We start from the raw sequence: 17,906 nt of genomic DNA, 5'->3' as shown, positions 1-17,906 counted from the left end.
GGAAAGAAATAGTACACAAGGGTTCAACTGTCACTGGAATCACAGGAAATGATTAAACTTTGCACTAAGCCTGTCACTCCCAAACAGAACTGTTGTGACATGTCATAAAACGAAAAAGTTAAAGGTCACATATTATGCTAAATGCACTTTTTAAATGTGTTCTAACATATCCATGGGTCCACGGTGTGCCTAGAGACTGCCAAAATATCAAAAAAAATAACAATCTCTCCTGTTCTCACTCTCCCCCTTTCTGAAACCCCTACCCCTCCCCCCCAATATACTCCAGTCAGAATGTTCCCCTTTTCTGACCTCACAAACTGGAAAGCCAGAAGATTCCACTGTGCAGCCCACACCCCTATTTCTTCTTGGTCCACGGCCCTGACAGACAGAGGGCGAGGCGTATCTGGCTTCGCTTCCGGACAGGGGGCGGGGGCAGCTCAAAGATTGTATATTTATGAGGGGAGCTGCAGCTCTTTTTAAAAAATATGCCATTGTGAGATTAGCTGAACTTCAGCATAGTACAATAAATTATCTGAAAGTTTTTTTCAGCAAACAATTAAAGAAAAACGTATTAGGGACCACTAAGACCATATAATATGGTGTATAATAGTACCTAAAAGTGTATAATATGGGAGCTTTAAAGCGTAAAGCAATGTCACAGTATATGTCGAAGCTGTGCCTTTCCAGCATTGTTCAAATTTCAGACTATTTCTCTATTTAGAGTGTGGACTCTAGAAACCACAAATTGATGATTCGGACTATCCTATTCCATCCTTTTTAGTGACCAAAAATGACTTATTAATATGCTCTAACTCATATTTCTGTGCAATATTTATTTAATTTTTAAAAAATTAAGAAGAAAAACAATATAAAACATAAATATATCCTTCTTGACTTATTTTTCAATGTCAAGGACATTGGTTTTTGTTTTTCCCCCATGTGAAGGTCACTGCTGTGCCTCACCATCATCCATTCTTACTGAAATATCTAACTATAACCACGTCACGTCAACTCTCTGACAAACCTCATAAAGTCACCCATCAGTTGTGAGGGTCCACTTCAAACACACACTCACACACACACACACACTGACTCTTTCTCACACACACACACACACACACACACACACACACACACACACACACAAACACAAACTCACACACACTGACTCCCTCTCTCACACACACACACACACACACACACACACACACACACACACACACACACACACACACACACACACACACTTACTCTCTCACACACACACACACACACACACACACAAACACACACACTCTGCCCTCTCCCTGTCCCCAGCCCCGGTTGCCTAGGAGACAGTGGAGACGGGGTCCCCATCTCATTACACACCAATAGAACTGTGTGACAGGCTGCGCTAGTAAGTGTGGGATCTTTAGCGCCATCTAGCAGCCAAGACAGAGAAAGACATTTTAAGACTTTTCTTTTTCTTTTTTTTTCACTACAACTAATATTCTGCCTAGTAACCCAATATGCTGACTTCTATACCTGGGGCAGAAATCCAGCTATGCATTCTTAATGACCAGCATAGTACTGTGTGTGTGTGTGTGTGTGCGTGTGTGTGCGTGTGTGTGCGTGTGTCTGTGTGTGCGCGGGTGGAGGGGGGGGGGGGGGGGGGGGGCTTCTCACAAGATGAAAAGTTTATTATGGGCCATTAGTCAAAGTAATCAATACTCCATCATTGATAGTGCGAGATAGGAACATAAAAGCTGTGTTTTTTAATTTAGTAAGGCGTCTTAAGCGTATGGCGCAGCAAATTATTACAGACAGAAGAAGAGCTACTCCTCTGATACATAGAGAGATAAATCATAAACGAGTTATGGAGCCAACGACAGCGGTGGAAAGTTACTAAACACATTTACTTATTTCAATTTGTGAAGTACTTGTATATGTATAGCAATAGTATTTTACATGTAATCATATTGTTTACTTGCAATTCACTATCTTGGATAAATGTTGTACTTTCTTTACCTCACTAAATGTTTGTTTAAATGTAAGTTAGATGTAAGTTGTAGTACATGTTCTGTAATATAATTTAAGTCTAGCGTCTTATAATGTATGTAACCCCTCCGTAGAATATCACACAATCTGAGACGGTTAGTCAGGAATATACTTCAGTTTATTAATTCTAATATAATGTGGAATATTCAATATTAAAAACATCGAGTAAAAATGGCCACATGTATATACGCACGCAGCGGCAGAAGCAGGAGATTTGGGCTGAACTGAGCAGCACTGTTTTTGTGCTTCTAAATTTCTACTATAGGCTGGGGACAAAACATAGAAAGTTCCTTGTGCTACACACACACACACACACACACACACACACACACACACACACACATGTTGTAATGTGAAACAGAGCAACACACACACACTCAAGTGTTAACCTGTCTCCATGTTAAAGGTCTTAGAATCATATACCCTATTCTCCAGAATGTGAAAGTGCAGTTAGGAATGTCAGCAGATTTGTATTACTGTTATTAAAGAGTAACTAAACACTCACTGAAACCCCTGTTTTTGCTGACATCCGATAAGTTAACTTTCACACCTTGCTGCAATGATATACAGGTGTACGGGCGGAACCCGATGACATCACTGTTGGGTGTGGTCACAGGTGCATCAGAGCTGATTTTCTGACATTTTCTGACCACACCCAAGAGTGGGGCTGTGGTAAAAAATATCTCAAAATTATGTTGATAACTATTTTCGTGATATCTGTATTATTTTTTCAGATCCAAAAATCTATAAATCATAAAATGATGGTTTGAAACGGGTTTTGAACTACAACCTCCGCTCCTGTAGATAATGCAGTTTGGCTTGTTATCTCAAATCGCCGGATGCCATTCCCGATGTTGTGGCAAAATGAAAGCTGGAAGAAGCATGGCCGACAAGGATGACAGAATTAGATCTGCCGAATATTGCAATATGTATCGTATCGCAATATATCGTGATAAATCATATTGTGATGCGTAGCGTATCATGAAGTCCTTTGCCGATTCCCAGCCCGACACAACAGTAATAGTGAATATGGTGAGTGTTAAGTTACTCTTTAATAAACATAATACTCTATGCCTCAAGAAAAATAACAAATTTGTATACACCCAGGGTAGGAAACCAGCTTGGTTGTCCACTGGCCAATTTTATATTTATTTTTTTTGTCAATCAAATAGACATTTCAAAATATTTATTTTCCTCAAATGAAGTAGACAAATACACCAGCGGCTTTCCCACTCTGTTAACACCTGATTGGATGTACAACAAATCTTAGAAACAATCTTTTGCATCTACAGAAATTTGAGGTTTTTCTACCATTTCAGTCTATACCTCAATATCATCTAGTGATATTCATGCGCAGGTGAAAATAAAGCATATCTATTTATGCACTGTACTTGTTTTTCTAAATGTGAACAATTCCACAATGTGCACAAACGAACCAACCACCTTTTCACCTCGTTCTGCCTAATAAGATAAATAACCTCTATCTGGTATGTGTAATATTATGCTTATAGGTCCACAGGATATGTACTCTTGATGATCCCGTCTAACGAATAGTATTTTTCATTTAAACGTTGATATAGGCTTGGGTGAATTATGGAACTAACACCAACAGATCAAAGAGAAGAAAAAAAAAGAGAAAAAAAAGATTTTACATGTACGGTACACTTGTAACAAAGATCAACATACAAATAAAAGACAAAAGAAATATAATAAATAAATTCCTCCATATATGGTAATAATAACAGAAGATTATGGCATACGCTGTAGAACTCATTTTGCCTTGAACGAAAAGAAAAAAAAATTATAAAATAATCTAAAAATGTCTCTCGTTAACATTCTGTGTCCTAGGCCTCTGATTCTGATTGGACGGTCGCGACGCTGCCGTTCAATTCGCCCAATCCCGTTTGCTCCTGGATGTCCGTCATCTCCCCGACGATGAAGGTGGGCCCTTCTCCTCCTCCCTTGCCATTGGTGGATTGGCTGTCCGGTTGCCTGGCAGCGGGGTTGGTCAGCGTGGGTTCCTCGTCCAGCCGGCTGGAGATCGACCAATAGAGGTGAGCGTCCAGTCGGGCTGCGGCCAATGAGAGCTCTCGGGCCGAGCAGTTGGGCGTGTCCACCTTTAAGGGGGAAATGGAAGCGGGGGAGTTGGTCAAATCACTTGATCATTGATGATTATGTTTGAGATAGATAGATAGATAGATAGATAGATAGATAGATAGATAGATAGATAGATAGATAGATAGATAGATACTGTATGACATTGACAACAAACGTATCATCTAAATCATTGACACATAAGTGGTGTATTTTCCAAAAGACCAAACTATTATTTAATGTTTTTTAATAATTAGGATCGACAAGTTTAAACTGTTTTAAACTAAAACTTAAAGACAGTTAAACAGCGTGTTCTCACTGTTGATGTTCTGCATTGTTTTGTATGTATTCACCTGTTGAGTCCTGTGCGTCTGTATAAAAGCTCATTTAGGAGTAGGTGTAGGTTAGAAAAGCAATGGTGGGTGGCATTGGATCCATGCAATGTACTTGTCCCTACCAAAATAAATACCTAGTTAGAGTTCCTGCATTTCCCAGCATGCATTTCAACAGCTAAAGTTTGAGCATTCAGCAGTTGGTTTTACATGTAGGTGGAGACAGGAATAGGGAAAACAGCTAGTTATCAAACACTTTTGCAGAGACTTTCTTGTCTTCTGTTGGTGGAAGAAATGGTTTTAGTCTGTTTGCTTTTTCAGATAAATTGTTAAATTGACATTAATAGTATTTAAAGGGACCAATAGATTTTTCAATTTATTTATTTATCTATTTATTAAATACCAATAACTGTCAATTAATCACGTGTATTAATATTATCATTATTTATCTTGTTGGTTTTTCTTTTACAGACATTTATGATAAGGTCTAAAATCGTTGAAGCCTTTTCTGCTATATTTCTGATAACTGAACATGATGTCACATTATCTATTATATGTCTGTCCTCCTATTGACAGAAATGAAAAAAAAATCTGGATGCAAATTCCTATACTCAATATACAATGCAAGGTACTTAATGTTGCCAGTAGCTGTTTTAGGAAGTTATTTTCACAGAAGAAAAAATAGGTTTTTACACACAGTTTGATACCTGTTCAAATCACACGCCCTTATATGATCCTGTAGTGTCTGTATTTGGGTTCCAAAGACATTACCTCAAACGTGTGATGAAAGGCTCCGTAGTCGATGTCAAAGAATCCCTCTGCTAGTGACATCATGGGGCTGAAGCGGTGACCCCACATCACCTCCTCTGTTAGATAGGAGCTCCTGGCCTGGCACGTCATGCCTGCACACACAGACACACACACACACACACACACACACACGCACTGATGAGCACATTCATCTATTATGCTTCACAACATTTGTTTAGTGTTACATCAGAGGAAATAAATAAGGATTGTCTGCGCTTATCGTCAAAGCACCACACCTAAAATTCAAGGCAGGCAAAAACATTGTTGTTTTTTTCAAGCACTGGTCAATTTTGAAATTTTTGGCGATTTTGCTTCCATTACATGTCTTTCATACTAGTATAAATAAAAAGTCAAAAATGTACATTTAGGTGTTTTACCTTACTAAACCTCGTCTTTATATTTCTCCTATAAAACCATCTTTAACAGCCATTACCCTCACAATATATATTTTTTTTAATACTCTGAACCAAGAATCTCAACTTCTAAATCACTGACATCAACTAAACTTTCCATAATCATTCTCAACCCATGCAGTGTCTCATCTTACTACAACCCTTTTATTCACAAGCTGATTAATTGGCACGACATCTATTACGTGAATATTCTCTGTAGCCGAGTCACGACTCTCTCTACTACTTGTTTGTTACTCTCTCTGCACTGCACTCTGACTCAGGGAATCAATATTTGGAGTAGGCACAGAGGCTACCTTTACCTCACAGAGACGCGTCATGAATAGCTCTGATACACTCAAGTCCTGCCAAACAGTCCAGTACATTATCCTCTTAGAATGAATTTGACATTAAGACAATACGTGAAGGGTATAAAGGGAGAAAGAGTTACAAAATAAATCTTTCCGAGATGAGGGGTAACTTGGTCCTACCAAACTTTGTTTAGAACTTTTTGGGTTTTGTAGTTTTTTTAAAGATAATTTTTTGGCATTTTCAAGCTTTATAAGATAGTACGGAGTTGATATGGGGAGACAGAGAGAGAGGGGGGATGACCTGCAGTAAAATTAATAGAACATAGGTGTTCAGTGTTTACCCTAAGATTGAGTGGGGCATTTGGGGGCGCAAGGATGTTTTGAGCGTCCACAATTGCGCCCTGCCAGGACGTTTTAAAAGTGTATGTCTATCAGTATCTATCAATGGCTCTTGAGGCCTTAGTACAAACTACATACTGCACAGCGACAAACAGAGGAAAATGTCTGTCTGGTTTACATATCAAGCTTTCTTGAGATTTAGTAAACTTGTGTTTTATTGAAAATAAATGCATACTGTATGTGTTCATAAGCTTTGTGTGAATTGATGTGGTTATATACGTCAGCTTCTAGGTTAAGATTATTCAGTGACAAAAATCTATCAATCAATAAATCAATCAGTCAGCCTTAACAGCAGGGCTCAAAATTCAGCCCTCTAAAATGAATGTATAGGGAAAACACTGGTGTCAAATTCTGCTTCTAAATATTGAATCTCTAAGGGGATCTTTGAGTAGAGATAATGAAAAACTGAAAATAATTTTGTGCAACCCAAGCCTTAGCTTTATTGTGAGCAGGTAAAATAACACTGTGTGACGCATTCCCATTTCCAGGTATTGGCCTACTGTGTATTTATCAAGTGTGACTGGCGGTTGAGTTCGTCAGGGCTTTTGCTGAAGGGCAGATGAGTGTTCACTGACACGTTGGCTGATGTGTGTGGAAGGATAGAAGTGAAGTGATGTGAACATACAGAGTGAAAACACAAAAACATCCACATTCACTCTGGAGATCACACTCCAGTTTGGTTCCCTGTTATGTAACAAATTCACTCCTAATCTAAATATATATGTTTATTACATGGCACTTCTAAATCCTGTGTTCTGATTGGTCAATAACGACATTCTACAGGTCTGTTATTTCCAGCAGGACAGCACACTGTCAAGGATTTAATGACAATTGCTAAGGGTCTACGTCATAGTGTTGATGGATAGACGTCCACAAACAGTCAGTTAGGGGTACTACTCCTTCAGAAAACAATGGAATACTTTTTTATCATGATTTGCATGTATCAGGAGAGCAGGTAACACAGGAGTCATGGTTAATGTCCGACAGGACTCCAGTCAAGACGACGTGAGTATGTGTTGTCCGCATATTGACAGTTTCCTACAACTGCGCTTCGGGCTTCTGCTTCATCTTGTCGGTCTTTATTTCTCGCGAGTGACCCGTTCGCTCTACATTATCCCTTACATATTTCCCTCCTAATCACAAAAATCTTATATCTCTAGAAGCTTCCAGAAAGACAGAGAGGAGACGGATTGCAGAAAAAACTTGGGACATCCTGGAAGAGAGAATTTAATTTTTCTAATGGACAGTTTTGGACGGGGTCTACTTTCTGTAAAGCAGTGATGGTATTACTGTAATATCAGACAGTCCGACGCATCCACAAGATTAATTTCATCACGCTCAACTCTTGTCGTGTCAGCCAAACATGCATTTAATATAAAGGCCTTTAGAACTTTGAAAAACAATGCTCTGTAGTCCTATCCTATGTAGTTTAAATGTGCAAATATTTTAGAAATCAGTTCATCCTAGCCTGAGATAAGTTTTATGGTCTCACTGTCTAACCCTACATTTTCCCATGTGTGACATCAGACATGGTAAAATGTAGGATTAGGATTAATAGGACAGCTAGGCCAAGGGAAGACTGAAGGAAGACTGAGGAAGGACTGAGGGAAGAAAAACCTAATTCATTATATTATAATAGCGATTTTATAATGATACAACACCGTTCCCGATAGGGTGAAGTATTCCTCTAACAAATAAATGTAACCCCTTCCTCACCGGTTGCCTCCACCATTCCCTCCAGGATGACCACGATCTCAAAGTCCTCCCTCTGCAGCTGGGCCTGGGACATGTCCCAGAACGGGGAGTGAGAGTCGATCTCGTGGGAGATGACCAGCGGAGACACCAGGAAGAGACGGTCATCCCCCGTCTCAAAGCCCACACTGATGTCTGTCTGGTCCAGAGGGATGAACTCACCTGGAGGAGAGAATAACATGGGAGGTGAGTGGATGGATGGATGGAGGGAAGGAGGGAGGGAGGGAGAAAGAGATGGATGGAGGGATAGATAGATAGATAGATAGATAGATAGATAGATAGATAGATAGATAGATAGATAGATAGATAGATAGATAGATAGATAGATAGATAGATAGATAGATAGATAGATAGATAGATAGATAGATAGATAGATAGATAGATAGATAGATAGATGGATAGATAGATGGAAACACATGCATGCTTATTACAAATCAAAAATCTATAAAAAATATTTTTGGATGCAAATTATTTAAGTGTGAAAAAAAATATCTCAAAAACAGAATCTTAACCATTTAGTCCATTAACCACACACATCCTTAGTTACATTAGTAAATTAGTAGTGAGTAAAGTTAACTACTATATGGTTAATATATAGTCTCACCCTCCTGGGTCTGTTTGGACTTGATGAGCTTGGCCCTCATGTTGGCTCCTACGATGTGAGAGCTGCGCAGGTCTCCCACCCTGAACATCAGACACATCTTGTCGTCTCTCAGGGAGATGACGGCGTGTTTGGAGAACACCAGCGTCTCCGCACGCTTGTTGGGCTGAGAGATCTTCACAAACATACAGCCCACCTGGACACAGACATGAAGTAAATGTAAGTAAGTATTAGTGCTGTCAGTTAAACGCGATATTAACGGCGTTAACGCAAACCCATTTTAACGGCGTCAATTTTTTTATCGCGCGATTAACGCTCGTCATGTCCTAGGAGACGTTGTGGTTTTTTCACAAGCTGTTGAATCAACTAGTAATGTTTTAACAACTGAAACACCACAAACTATACATATGGCTCGCAGTTAAGTTACTGTCAATTCAAACGGAACATGTCCTACAGCGTAATTTCACATTAAAATCATTTAACTGGCAAAACGGCGAAACGTCAAGTCAATTCTGACTTTTATTTTGAAGCAGAAACCGGAACCTAGCACTTCCTAGCTCAGTTACGCGACCGTCACTAGTCTTCCGTGTGTGACTCTGAGACCCATGCTCTGAGTCTACACGGAAAAGAACAGAAAAGAAAGCTTTTCATTTGCAGAAGTCTAACTTATAACCCTGCGCGCACACCAAAACTTCCATGAATGTTAGTGGCAGCCACCAGTCATTCATTTTCACTTTAATTTTCGCTACGAAGGGAGACTGAAGCCTCGGCTGCAGCAGCGCCATGGCAACCACCTGTGTGTCCACTCAACACAGTCTGAAATAAGTTGTGGATGAAAGACTCCCAAAACATTTAGGCAGCAACCAGTCTAATGTAGCCTTAATACTAATTTGTTTTATATACCCTATGTTGTTTTATGGTTTGGTTTTTAAATAAAAAAAGAAGTTCCAATATGTTTGTGAATGCTGTTCAAGGGGTAGGGTGCAGGGGGGGGGGGGGGGTCAATAGGCTATTGTTATTTGCACTGAATTGCAAATTATGATATTTTAGAAGAAATATTGTATCATTGTAATTCAGTGTATTTCTTCTTAAATATCATAATTAGAATGGGTGTGATAAGAGCATTAAAATGAGAAAATATAATGGGACAAAAAGAAGTCAAGGGACATTCAGGCTAGAATAAATAAAAATGCGATTAATCGCGATTAATCGCGAGTTAACTATGACATTAATGCGATTAATCGCGATTAAATATTTTAATCGCTTGACAGCACTAGTAAGTATACAACAGTACATCATTAATAGTTAAAATGCGATGTGTAATGAACATGTATTTTGGTGACATCTAGTGGTTTAGACATTGCAATGCTCCCTTGCTAACCTCTTTCATTTAGAGAATTTACAACATACAGCCCACCTGGACAGAGGCATAGAGTAAATGTAAGTAAATAGGACAAATGACATCACTTCTTATCCATAGATAAAGGTGCTGTGTGTAATAAACTTGTATGTTGGCATCATCTAGTGGTGAAAGTTCTAGATGCAACACTCCCTTGCTAACCTCACTCGGTTAGAGAATTTACAGAAGCTACGGTGGCCTCCAAGGACAAGAAGCTAGTTACTAAAGATTGCATCCTCCACCACTGCCTCAAGTCTTTCCACAATATTAAGTGATGCGGTGAAAATGTGGTTATTTATTCTATAGCACTTTTTCGGCATTTCTGGCGGACACACACTAAATACAAACGCATAAGGCTGTTATGTTTGTCCATTCTGTGCTATTGTAGAAACATGGCGGTGCGGCATTGCCCTGCTATTATGTAGATATAAAAGGCTAATTCTAAGGAAACACAAAATTCAAGCGATTATACACTAATTATTAAAACAATTCCCTTTGCAGCTTGCACCTTTAACACAGACTGTGGGGCTGCTGAATACTCGAATAATAGCTCGTTCATTTTTTCTGTTTTTATTATTCTCAGTTTAAAAATGCTTGGACACAGCAGTGAAACTTGAGTTAACCTCAGACTCAATAATTGTTCTTAATATGAACATTAGAGCTGCCCACATTTCCTCTGGTTGCTAATATGGCACGCTTCCAGCTGGTATACACATCATGCATTAAACATGATTGTGCCTCGGACATCAGTGTGTAGATTCATCCTCATCAGAAGAGTGCTTACTTCATGGGGAAAGATTCTAGCTCCATCAGCAGTTTGAATATTTCCCTATAAGGAGGCGTTCCATCTGCTACGAATTAGTGTCACTTGGTCTGCGTAGTATTCCAGCAAAGACTCTTGTCTCTAAGCTTTAGGCACCAGACTACATTTCTTTTTTCTTTTTTTTTTTCTTTTTTTTTGAGTCAGCTGAAATGACTGGAGGCCTCATTCTGACAAAACTAACCCACGTCAAACTGTGTAAACGTGGACTTTTCTGTTTGGTTTTAAGCTTAGTTTGGTGACTGACAGAAAGGTGGAGTTTTACCCTAAATAATTTTGACCATTGGAACATTTGATATACAAATCTGTAAGCTAATTTTTTATGCTTTTTAAAAAAATATGTATTTTTTTTTCTGATGTGCTGGAGCAGTTTTGACATCTACTGGAGCCAGGTTAGACAAGGATTCTTAAACACAACTGACATAGAGCGAGTATCAGATAAAGTATTTACCAAGGTTAGCAGTAATTCACTGTCTAAATACATTCCAGCATTGTTTTTGCTGATGGTCTCGTTTGCTGTTACAGGTCTTTTATGAATCATCAGATGAACATGAGACACGAGTTTCATAAACATTTCAAAGTTCCTCTTGGGAGGTTTAAATGTATACAAGTGCACAAATCCCAGTGTATGCTTTACAGTATGTCTTGTAATTTTTCATGTTGTTGTAAAATATTGAAAAATCTCATTTAGAATTTGCTTCTGTAAGTGAAATTAAATCAAATCAAATCAGTTTTATTTGTATAGCCCAATATCACAAATAGACATCTGCCTCAGTGGGCTTTACATTCCATACAGTATGACACCCTCTGCCCTTACACCCTTATCTCGGCTGAGAAAAAACTCCCAGTAAAAAACCCTTTATCGGGATTAAAAAATGGAGAAACCTCAGGGAGAGTTGAAAGAGTAAGGGGATCCCTCTCTCCCAGGACGGACAAAACTAAGCCATTAGTGCCAACTACTAATACCGAATATCATTTTCTATCTTCTCCATCCTTGCCACTCACCATGAAAGCATTGACCATGGAGCCCAGTATAGCCTGTAGCAGCAGCAGCATGGTTCCAACAGGACACTGGTCTGTGATGACTCTGTGGCCGTAGCCGATGGTCGTCTCCGTCTCAATGGAGAAGAGGAACGCTGAGATGAAACCGTTCACGTTGTTAACACACGGAGTCCACGTCTCATCCTCCAGGTGGTCCAGATCACCCCTATGGGAAGAGAGAAAAGTGAGTGTGTGTGTGTGTGTGTGTGTGTGTGTGTGTGTGTGTGTGTGTGTGTGTGTGTGTGTGTGTGTGTGTGTGTGTGTCTGTCTGTCTGTCTGTCTGTCTGTCTGTCTGTCTGTCTGTCTGTCTGTCTGTCTGTCTGTCTGTCTGTCTGTCTGTCTGTCTGTCTGTCTGTCTGTCTGTCTGTCTGTCTGTCTGTCTGTCTGTCTGTCTGTCTGTCTGTCTGTCTGTGTTCGTACTTGTACAAACATCTTTGTGAGGACCAGTTTTAGCTTTTAACCATCAGAGTGAGGCCTTTATTGGAAAGTGAGGGTATTTTGGACGATTCTTACTTTAGTACAGGCCTTCAAAGGGCTGTTTGAGGGTTAACACTATCTTTTAAGGTTCAGGTATGAATAAGGTTTAGGTTAGTGTGAGGGTTAGGATTAGGCATTTAGTTTTGATGGATACAGTTAGGGTAATGGGCTAAGGAATGCATTATGTCAATGAATGTCCTCACAAGTATAGGCGAACAAACCTGTGTGTGTGTATATGTACGTGCGTGTGGTGATACAGTGGGTGTCAAGAGTGAACAACAGACGAGAGCGAGCAGATTTATATTTTTAGGACAGAGGTGCAGGAATACACGTGTCACACAACTCATCCCTCCCTTTATATTTACAGTCTCCTTCCAGCTAATTCCCCGCTGTGAATCAAAAGTAATCATACTCCCAACATTTGCGCTGTCAATTTTTTCTCAACGCTGCAAAAAAAAACGACTTTTCCCAGTCATATATCACCAGTCGCGTGCCACTAAAGTCGGCAGATTTTCTATTCAAAGCTAGACTCACTACACCACACTACACTAATGTCCATGATTAACACAGCGCCAGCCAGAGGAAAGGGGGAGGGCTAATTATTGAAAGTGGTGTTCGGCAATTTATATAATCTATGACTTTTATTGACCATGTGTTTGGTGACCATAGGCGTTTGCAGCAACACGGACAGATTTCTGGCACCAGCTTATGGTGGAGCCTGTAATTGATATAAAGAGGTCGCGTTTTTTTATGACACGGATACGTTAGCTAATTAAGGGCGGGGATCCAGCAGACACATCTTCTTGTGAAGAGAGGTAACGCATCATCACAATGAAATATGAGAGCGTGTTAATACTGCTTTGTCATCTGATTTTCTGTTGGCTGTAAGTTGCTTTTTAAGCTTGCGTTGCATAAAATGTGTTGCTCACAGCATCATCATTCATCTTTGAATAGTTGTTGCGAGTTGATCATTAGAGGAATAGTTTGATATTTGGAGAAATGGTTTATTTGCTTTTTCTACAAAGAGCTTTATTAGAAGATTATGGAGTATTAGAGCCACCAGAGAAAAGAAAAAAAGAGGAGGTTGTTTTGTTTTTTCATTATAGGCACTCCGACATTAGTCAAAAAGTTAGAATAGAGAGGAAATACAATTTTGTTCGTAGGTCCAAAATACAATGTCAAGAAAAGAGGGGAGTGACATGCAGAGAACGACCGCGGGCTGGAATTGAACCCGGGTCCGCTGCTGGCCGAGGCCCATGGGGGGGGACGCCCTACCAACTGAGCTAAGGGCGCCCCTTACTTGTGAATTATTGATACCATATATTTCCAACTTTACTGCAGTCTTGAAAAGTTGAGTTTATTCTTGACTGGCTGCAGTTTCATATTTACCTTTGGGTCATTGGGATTCAGCAAGTTCCGAAGAGAGGGATAGAAATAAAAGACAGACAGACAGACAGACAGACAGACAGACAGACAGACAGACAGACAGACAGATAGATAGATAGATAGATAGATAGATAGATAGATAGATAGATAGATAGATAGATAGATAGATAGATAGATAGATAGATAGATAGATTACCTGCGGAAGGCTATTAAGTACCAGATAGATAGATAGATAGATAGATAGATAGATAGATAGATAGATAGATAGATAGACAGACAGACAGACAGACAGACAGACAGACAGACAGACAGACAGACAGATTACCTGCAGTAGGCTATGAGGTACCAAATGGCCCCGAAGAAGAGCCATGTGACTGCGTATGCCATGACGAACACAAAGAGCGAGCAGCGCCAGTTGAGGTCGACCAGCGTGGTGAAGATGTCGGTCAGGTAGCGGTACGTCTCGCGCATGTTGCCGTGCTGCACGTTACAGCGACCGTTCTTCTCCACATAGCGCTGCCTCTTACGCCGCTTAGCTGGGGAACACAGGGGGTGATGGGGGGGGGGGGTACCAGGCAGAACAGGGGAGGGAGAGAGGGATAGAGACAGATAGAGAGGGAGAAGTGACACAATTATGGTTGTGGTAAATGTACTGCACTTATATTTTGCATAGTTTGACTCATACACATTTATACACACACACACAATCGCTCTCTCTCTCTCTCTCGGACGTCCATCGATTTTGATGATGGTAAAATAAATAAACAATAACATACTGAACACAGACACACACACTCACTCTCTCATACACTGATAGCAGCAGCAAGCTAACCATCGAGAGCAATTTGCCCAGGGACACTTCAACATGTGGCAGGAGGCTCGAAGTTTGAGTCAGAAGTATAGAAATATATAATGCTACACATTTTTAACCTTGCTCTTGTGGAGCCTGCAGCACAGCATGGGTTTTGGTGCTCTACTATCCACTAAGACAAGCCTACAAAGGTGTTTCAGTTTCATAAACCCAGTTTCTAAAAAAAAACATTTCACAATAACCTTACAAAACTTCACAAGCACGTTCAAGGTCTGCCTTTTGAATTTCTGAGAATTCATTTTTTCTGTTTGAAGGTTCAAGTGATTCGGGTTGAGTGAGAGGCACGTGGAGAGATGGGAGGATCAACAGAGGACATAACTACTCCACGGGAAAGTCAGAAATGAAAAGAGACAGGTGAGGGAAAAGAGAGGGAGATGGTAATTCAACCGGACAACTACATCAAACACAAGAAGAAGAAAAGCAACAACATTATACTTCAGTTGCTCGCTGGAAAACACTGAAAGCAATTGATGTTGTTTTCCTTGGTAGAGAGCCTTTTTTACCGCGCGTGCACCCAGAATAATCTAAGATTTTGACCCGTGCTGGATGCAAAACTATCGTGTGATATTTTTTAACTCATTTACGTGACATCCAATTCTTTCATTACCATTTTTGTTCTAGGTTTTAGGGTTGTCTTTCCTTATTGCAAGATCTTTTGGCTTAACAAAATGTCTAACCATCATCTGTACAAGAAAAACACATTTGGAGCGCAATTGGAGAGAGCTCATGGAAGCCTTATGTCCCATAGCAGATGAATAGTTGTAACCGAATAAGTTTCCTCTCGCAAAGAAGAGAGAAACAAATGAACAGCTAGTGAAGAAGGCAAAATGAAAAAAAACATTTGCATGACAGTCAAAACCGCTGAGGAAAGAAACACTGCAGGGCGGCTCCAATTAAAAGAGATTCACAACTATTGCAAGAGAGATGGGGGCGAAACAGAAGAAAGTGCACAAGTTGAAAACACAGCGTGTGTGTGTGTGTGTGTGTGTGTGTGTGTGTGTGTGTGTGTGTGTGTGTGTGTGTGTGTGTGTGTGTGTGTGTGTGTGTGTGTGTGTGTGTGTGTGTGTGTGTGTGTGTGTGTGTGTGTGTGTGTGTGTGTGTGTGTGTGTGTGTGTGTGTGTGTGTGTGTGTGTGTGTGTGTGTGTGTGTAGATGCACACTGCATAGTATATAGCCCGTCAATAGCTCCCAATCTCCCAAGGACTTAAAGGAGTCAGTAATGATGTGCTTGCAACTTTCACTCTGTTTTTCTCCCGACTTGAAGTGTGTAGAAAGCAGCCGTAAAGTCTACGTATGTCAACGTACAAGCAGTGGTGGACAGTAACATAGAAAATCTACTAAACTGTACTTTACTAGAGAATCTTTTAGTTGTGTGAAATTGTGTCTCAGGTATATTATCATAAATGAATAAAAAAACATCCTCACGGGTAAATGTGATCCCTAGAAGACTCTTTGAAGTTAGAAAAGTATCCAAAAGTTACTGTTTTACTCATATTTCTTACAGGATCAGGGCCCACAGTTTTGTTTACAAACATATTCTTGTCTCATGTTTGGTTCCAGGTGCCTCAAAATAATTTGGTTTTGATTGATGTTGAAAGAATTCTTCAATACTAAGAATTACATGCGGAGTAAATATGTTTCTTAAACTTAGTGCAGGCTCCGCAAATGTAAACAAACTGCCCTAGACTGCAAAACGTTCACTTGTAGCAGAGTAATATTTGAGCAGGAGTATCTAAAACTTAACTAGTGCTGGGTTTAAGAGTACTACTACTGCATAACGACAGGTAATTGTATGCAGAGTGTCACTCACCCCATCCGAAACGTCCGCGCTCCTTCTCCTTATCGTGATTTTTCTTCAGCTGGGGCACGTTGAAATTGGCCTCGCGCTCGGCCTGTTTGGACTGGAACGACCTCTTGACAATGACCGGCGGGGACAAGGGCGTCTCTGTGGTTACGACGTGGCCCAGCTCTTCAGACAGGTCGAAAATACCCGTAGATGCTGTGGTGACTTCGGTGGCAACTTCAACTTCTTCCCCTTCTACCTTCTCTTCCACGGGGAGAGAGAGGGAGTGTGGGCGAGAGGGGAAGACTGTGTTCTCCAGCGCCATGGCCTCTGTGAGTGTGTGTGTGTGTGTGTTTATATATCTGTGTGTGTGTGTGTGTGTGTATGTGTGTGTGTGTGTGTGTTTATATATCTGTGTGTGTGTGTGTGCGTGTGTGTGTGTGGTTATATATCTGTGTGTGTGTCTGACAAGTGTATAAGCGTGCTATTTATATCTTCCCTATGGCAGACTCAGTCCAGTGGCTGTCGATTGGACCATTTGTTTGCCTTACTGCAGCAGCCTGGAGTAGGACAGAAGAACACGGTTATTCGTCACAGTATTTCACTGGCAAATGCTTCTTCTTCTTCTTCTTTTTAAATAGGACCTAGTTCAAGAGCTTTTCAGTGACCCTGCCTCTTTAAAGGTGCAGTCAGTGATTCTCGAGAACACTTGTTGATAAAATTACTTTTTGTCAAAATCAGTGAATATCTCCTCAAGATCCGCTACCTGTATGTGCTGTGTTTGCTGAAAAAAATCTGGTGATGATACAAAACCTAGGCACTGTAAACTGGCATGTAAACAACAGGTATGTAAACAAAGGGCCCACCTTGGCTAATAACATGCCCGTTAATGCTAAGCTGTGTATTAAGACAATATTTTTTTAGTGCAAACACAGTACGGACAGGTGGCAAATCGTGAGGAGATATTCACTGATTTTTTCAACAAGCATCCTCCAGAAATGTGACTCCACTATAATATTGACCCCTACCCGATACCTGATACCCTATGACGCTTCCCATACACATTGGACATCATGTCTTTGCCTGTTTAACATGTTTCATAAAGTGCCTTGTGGTGTGTGTGTGTGTCTGTGTGTGTGTGTGTGTGTGTGTGTGTGTGTGTGTGTGTGTGTGTGTGTGTGTGTCTGTGTGTCTGTGTGTCTGTGTCTGTCTATCTGTTGCATAATTGCACTAACTGAGCCCTATGTTTAAATGTGTTGAATTTATTCTGCAGGCCTGTTGCTGATGCCTTACATAAGTCCCATACCATAATACATCATATATAACTCGTCTCCATCACAGTGAGTTAAAATTGTAAGCTCTATAGCCGGACAGAGAGACATTGGTGTCTTTCTGAAATATGTGC

General features: G+C 40.3%; 1 protein-coding gene across 1 annotated transcript; it reads right to left on the bottom strand.

Moving 5' to 3' along the window:
* Positions 1–3,881: 3,881 nt before the first annotated feature.
* On the bottom strand, positions 3,882–16,826 carry kcnj9 (potassium inwardly rectifying channel subfamily J member 9; the record flags this gene model as incomplete). The annotated part of the gene is made up of 7 exons (XM_080034282.1): positions 3,882–4,154; positions 5,235–5,365; positions 8,089–8,286; positions 8,729–8,921; positions 11,950–12,151; positions 14,174–14,384; positions 16,529–16,826. 7 exons carry the CDS (start codon positions 16,824–16,826, stop codon positions 3,882–3,884), a joined length of 1,506 nt encoding a protein of 501 aa, XP_079890408.1.
* Between the last annotated feature and the right edge of the window lie 1,080 nt (positions 16,827–17,906).

The sequence above is a fragment of the Ammodytes marinus genome, assembly GCF_949987685.1.
Source record: "Ammodytes marinus genome assembly, chromosome: 9".
NCBI lineage: Eukaryota > Metazoa > Chordata > Actinopteri > Uranoscopiformes > Ammodytidae > Ammodytes > Ammodytes marinus.
This window is presented reverse-complemented; position numbering and strand designations above follow the sequence as displayed.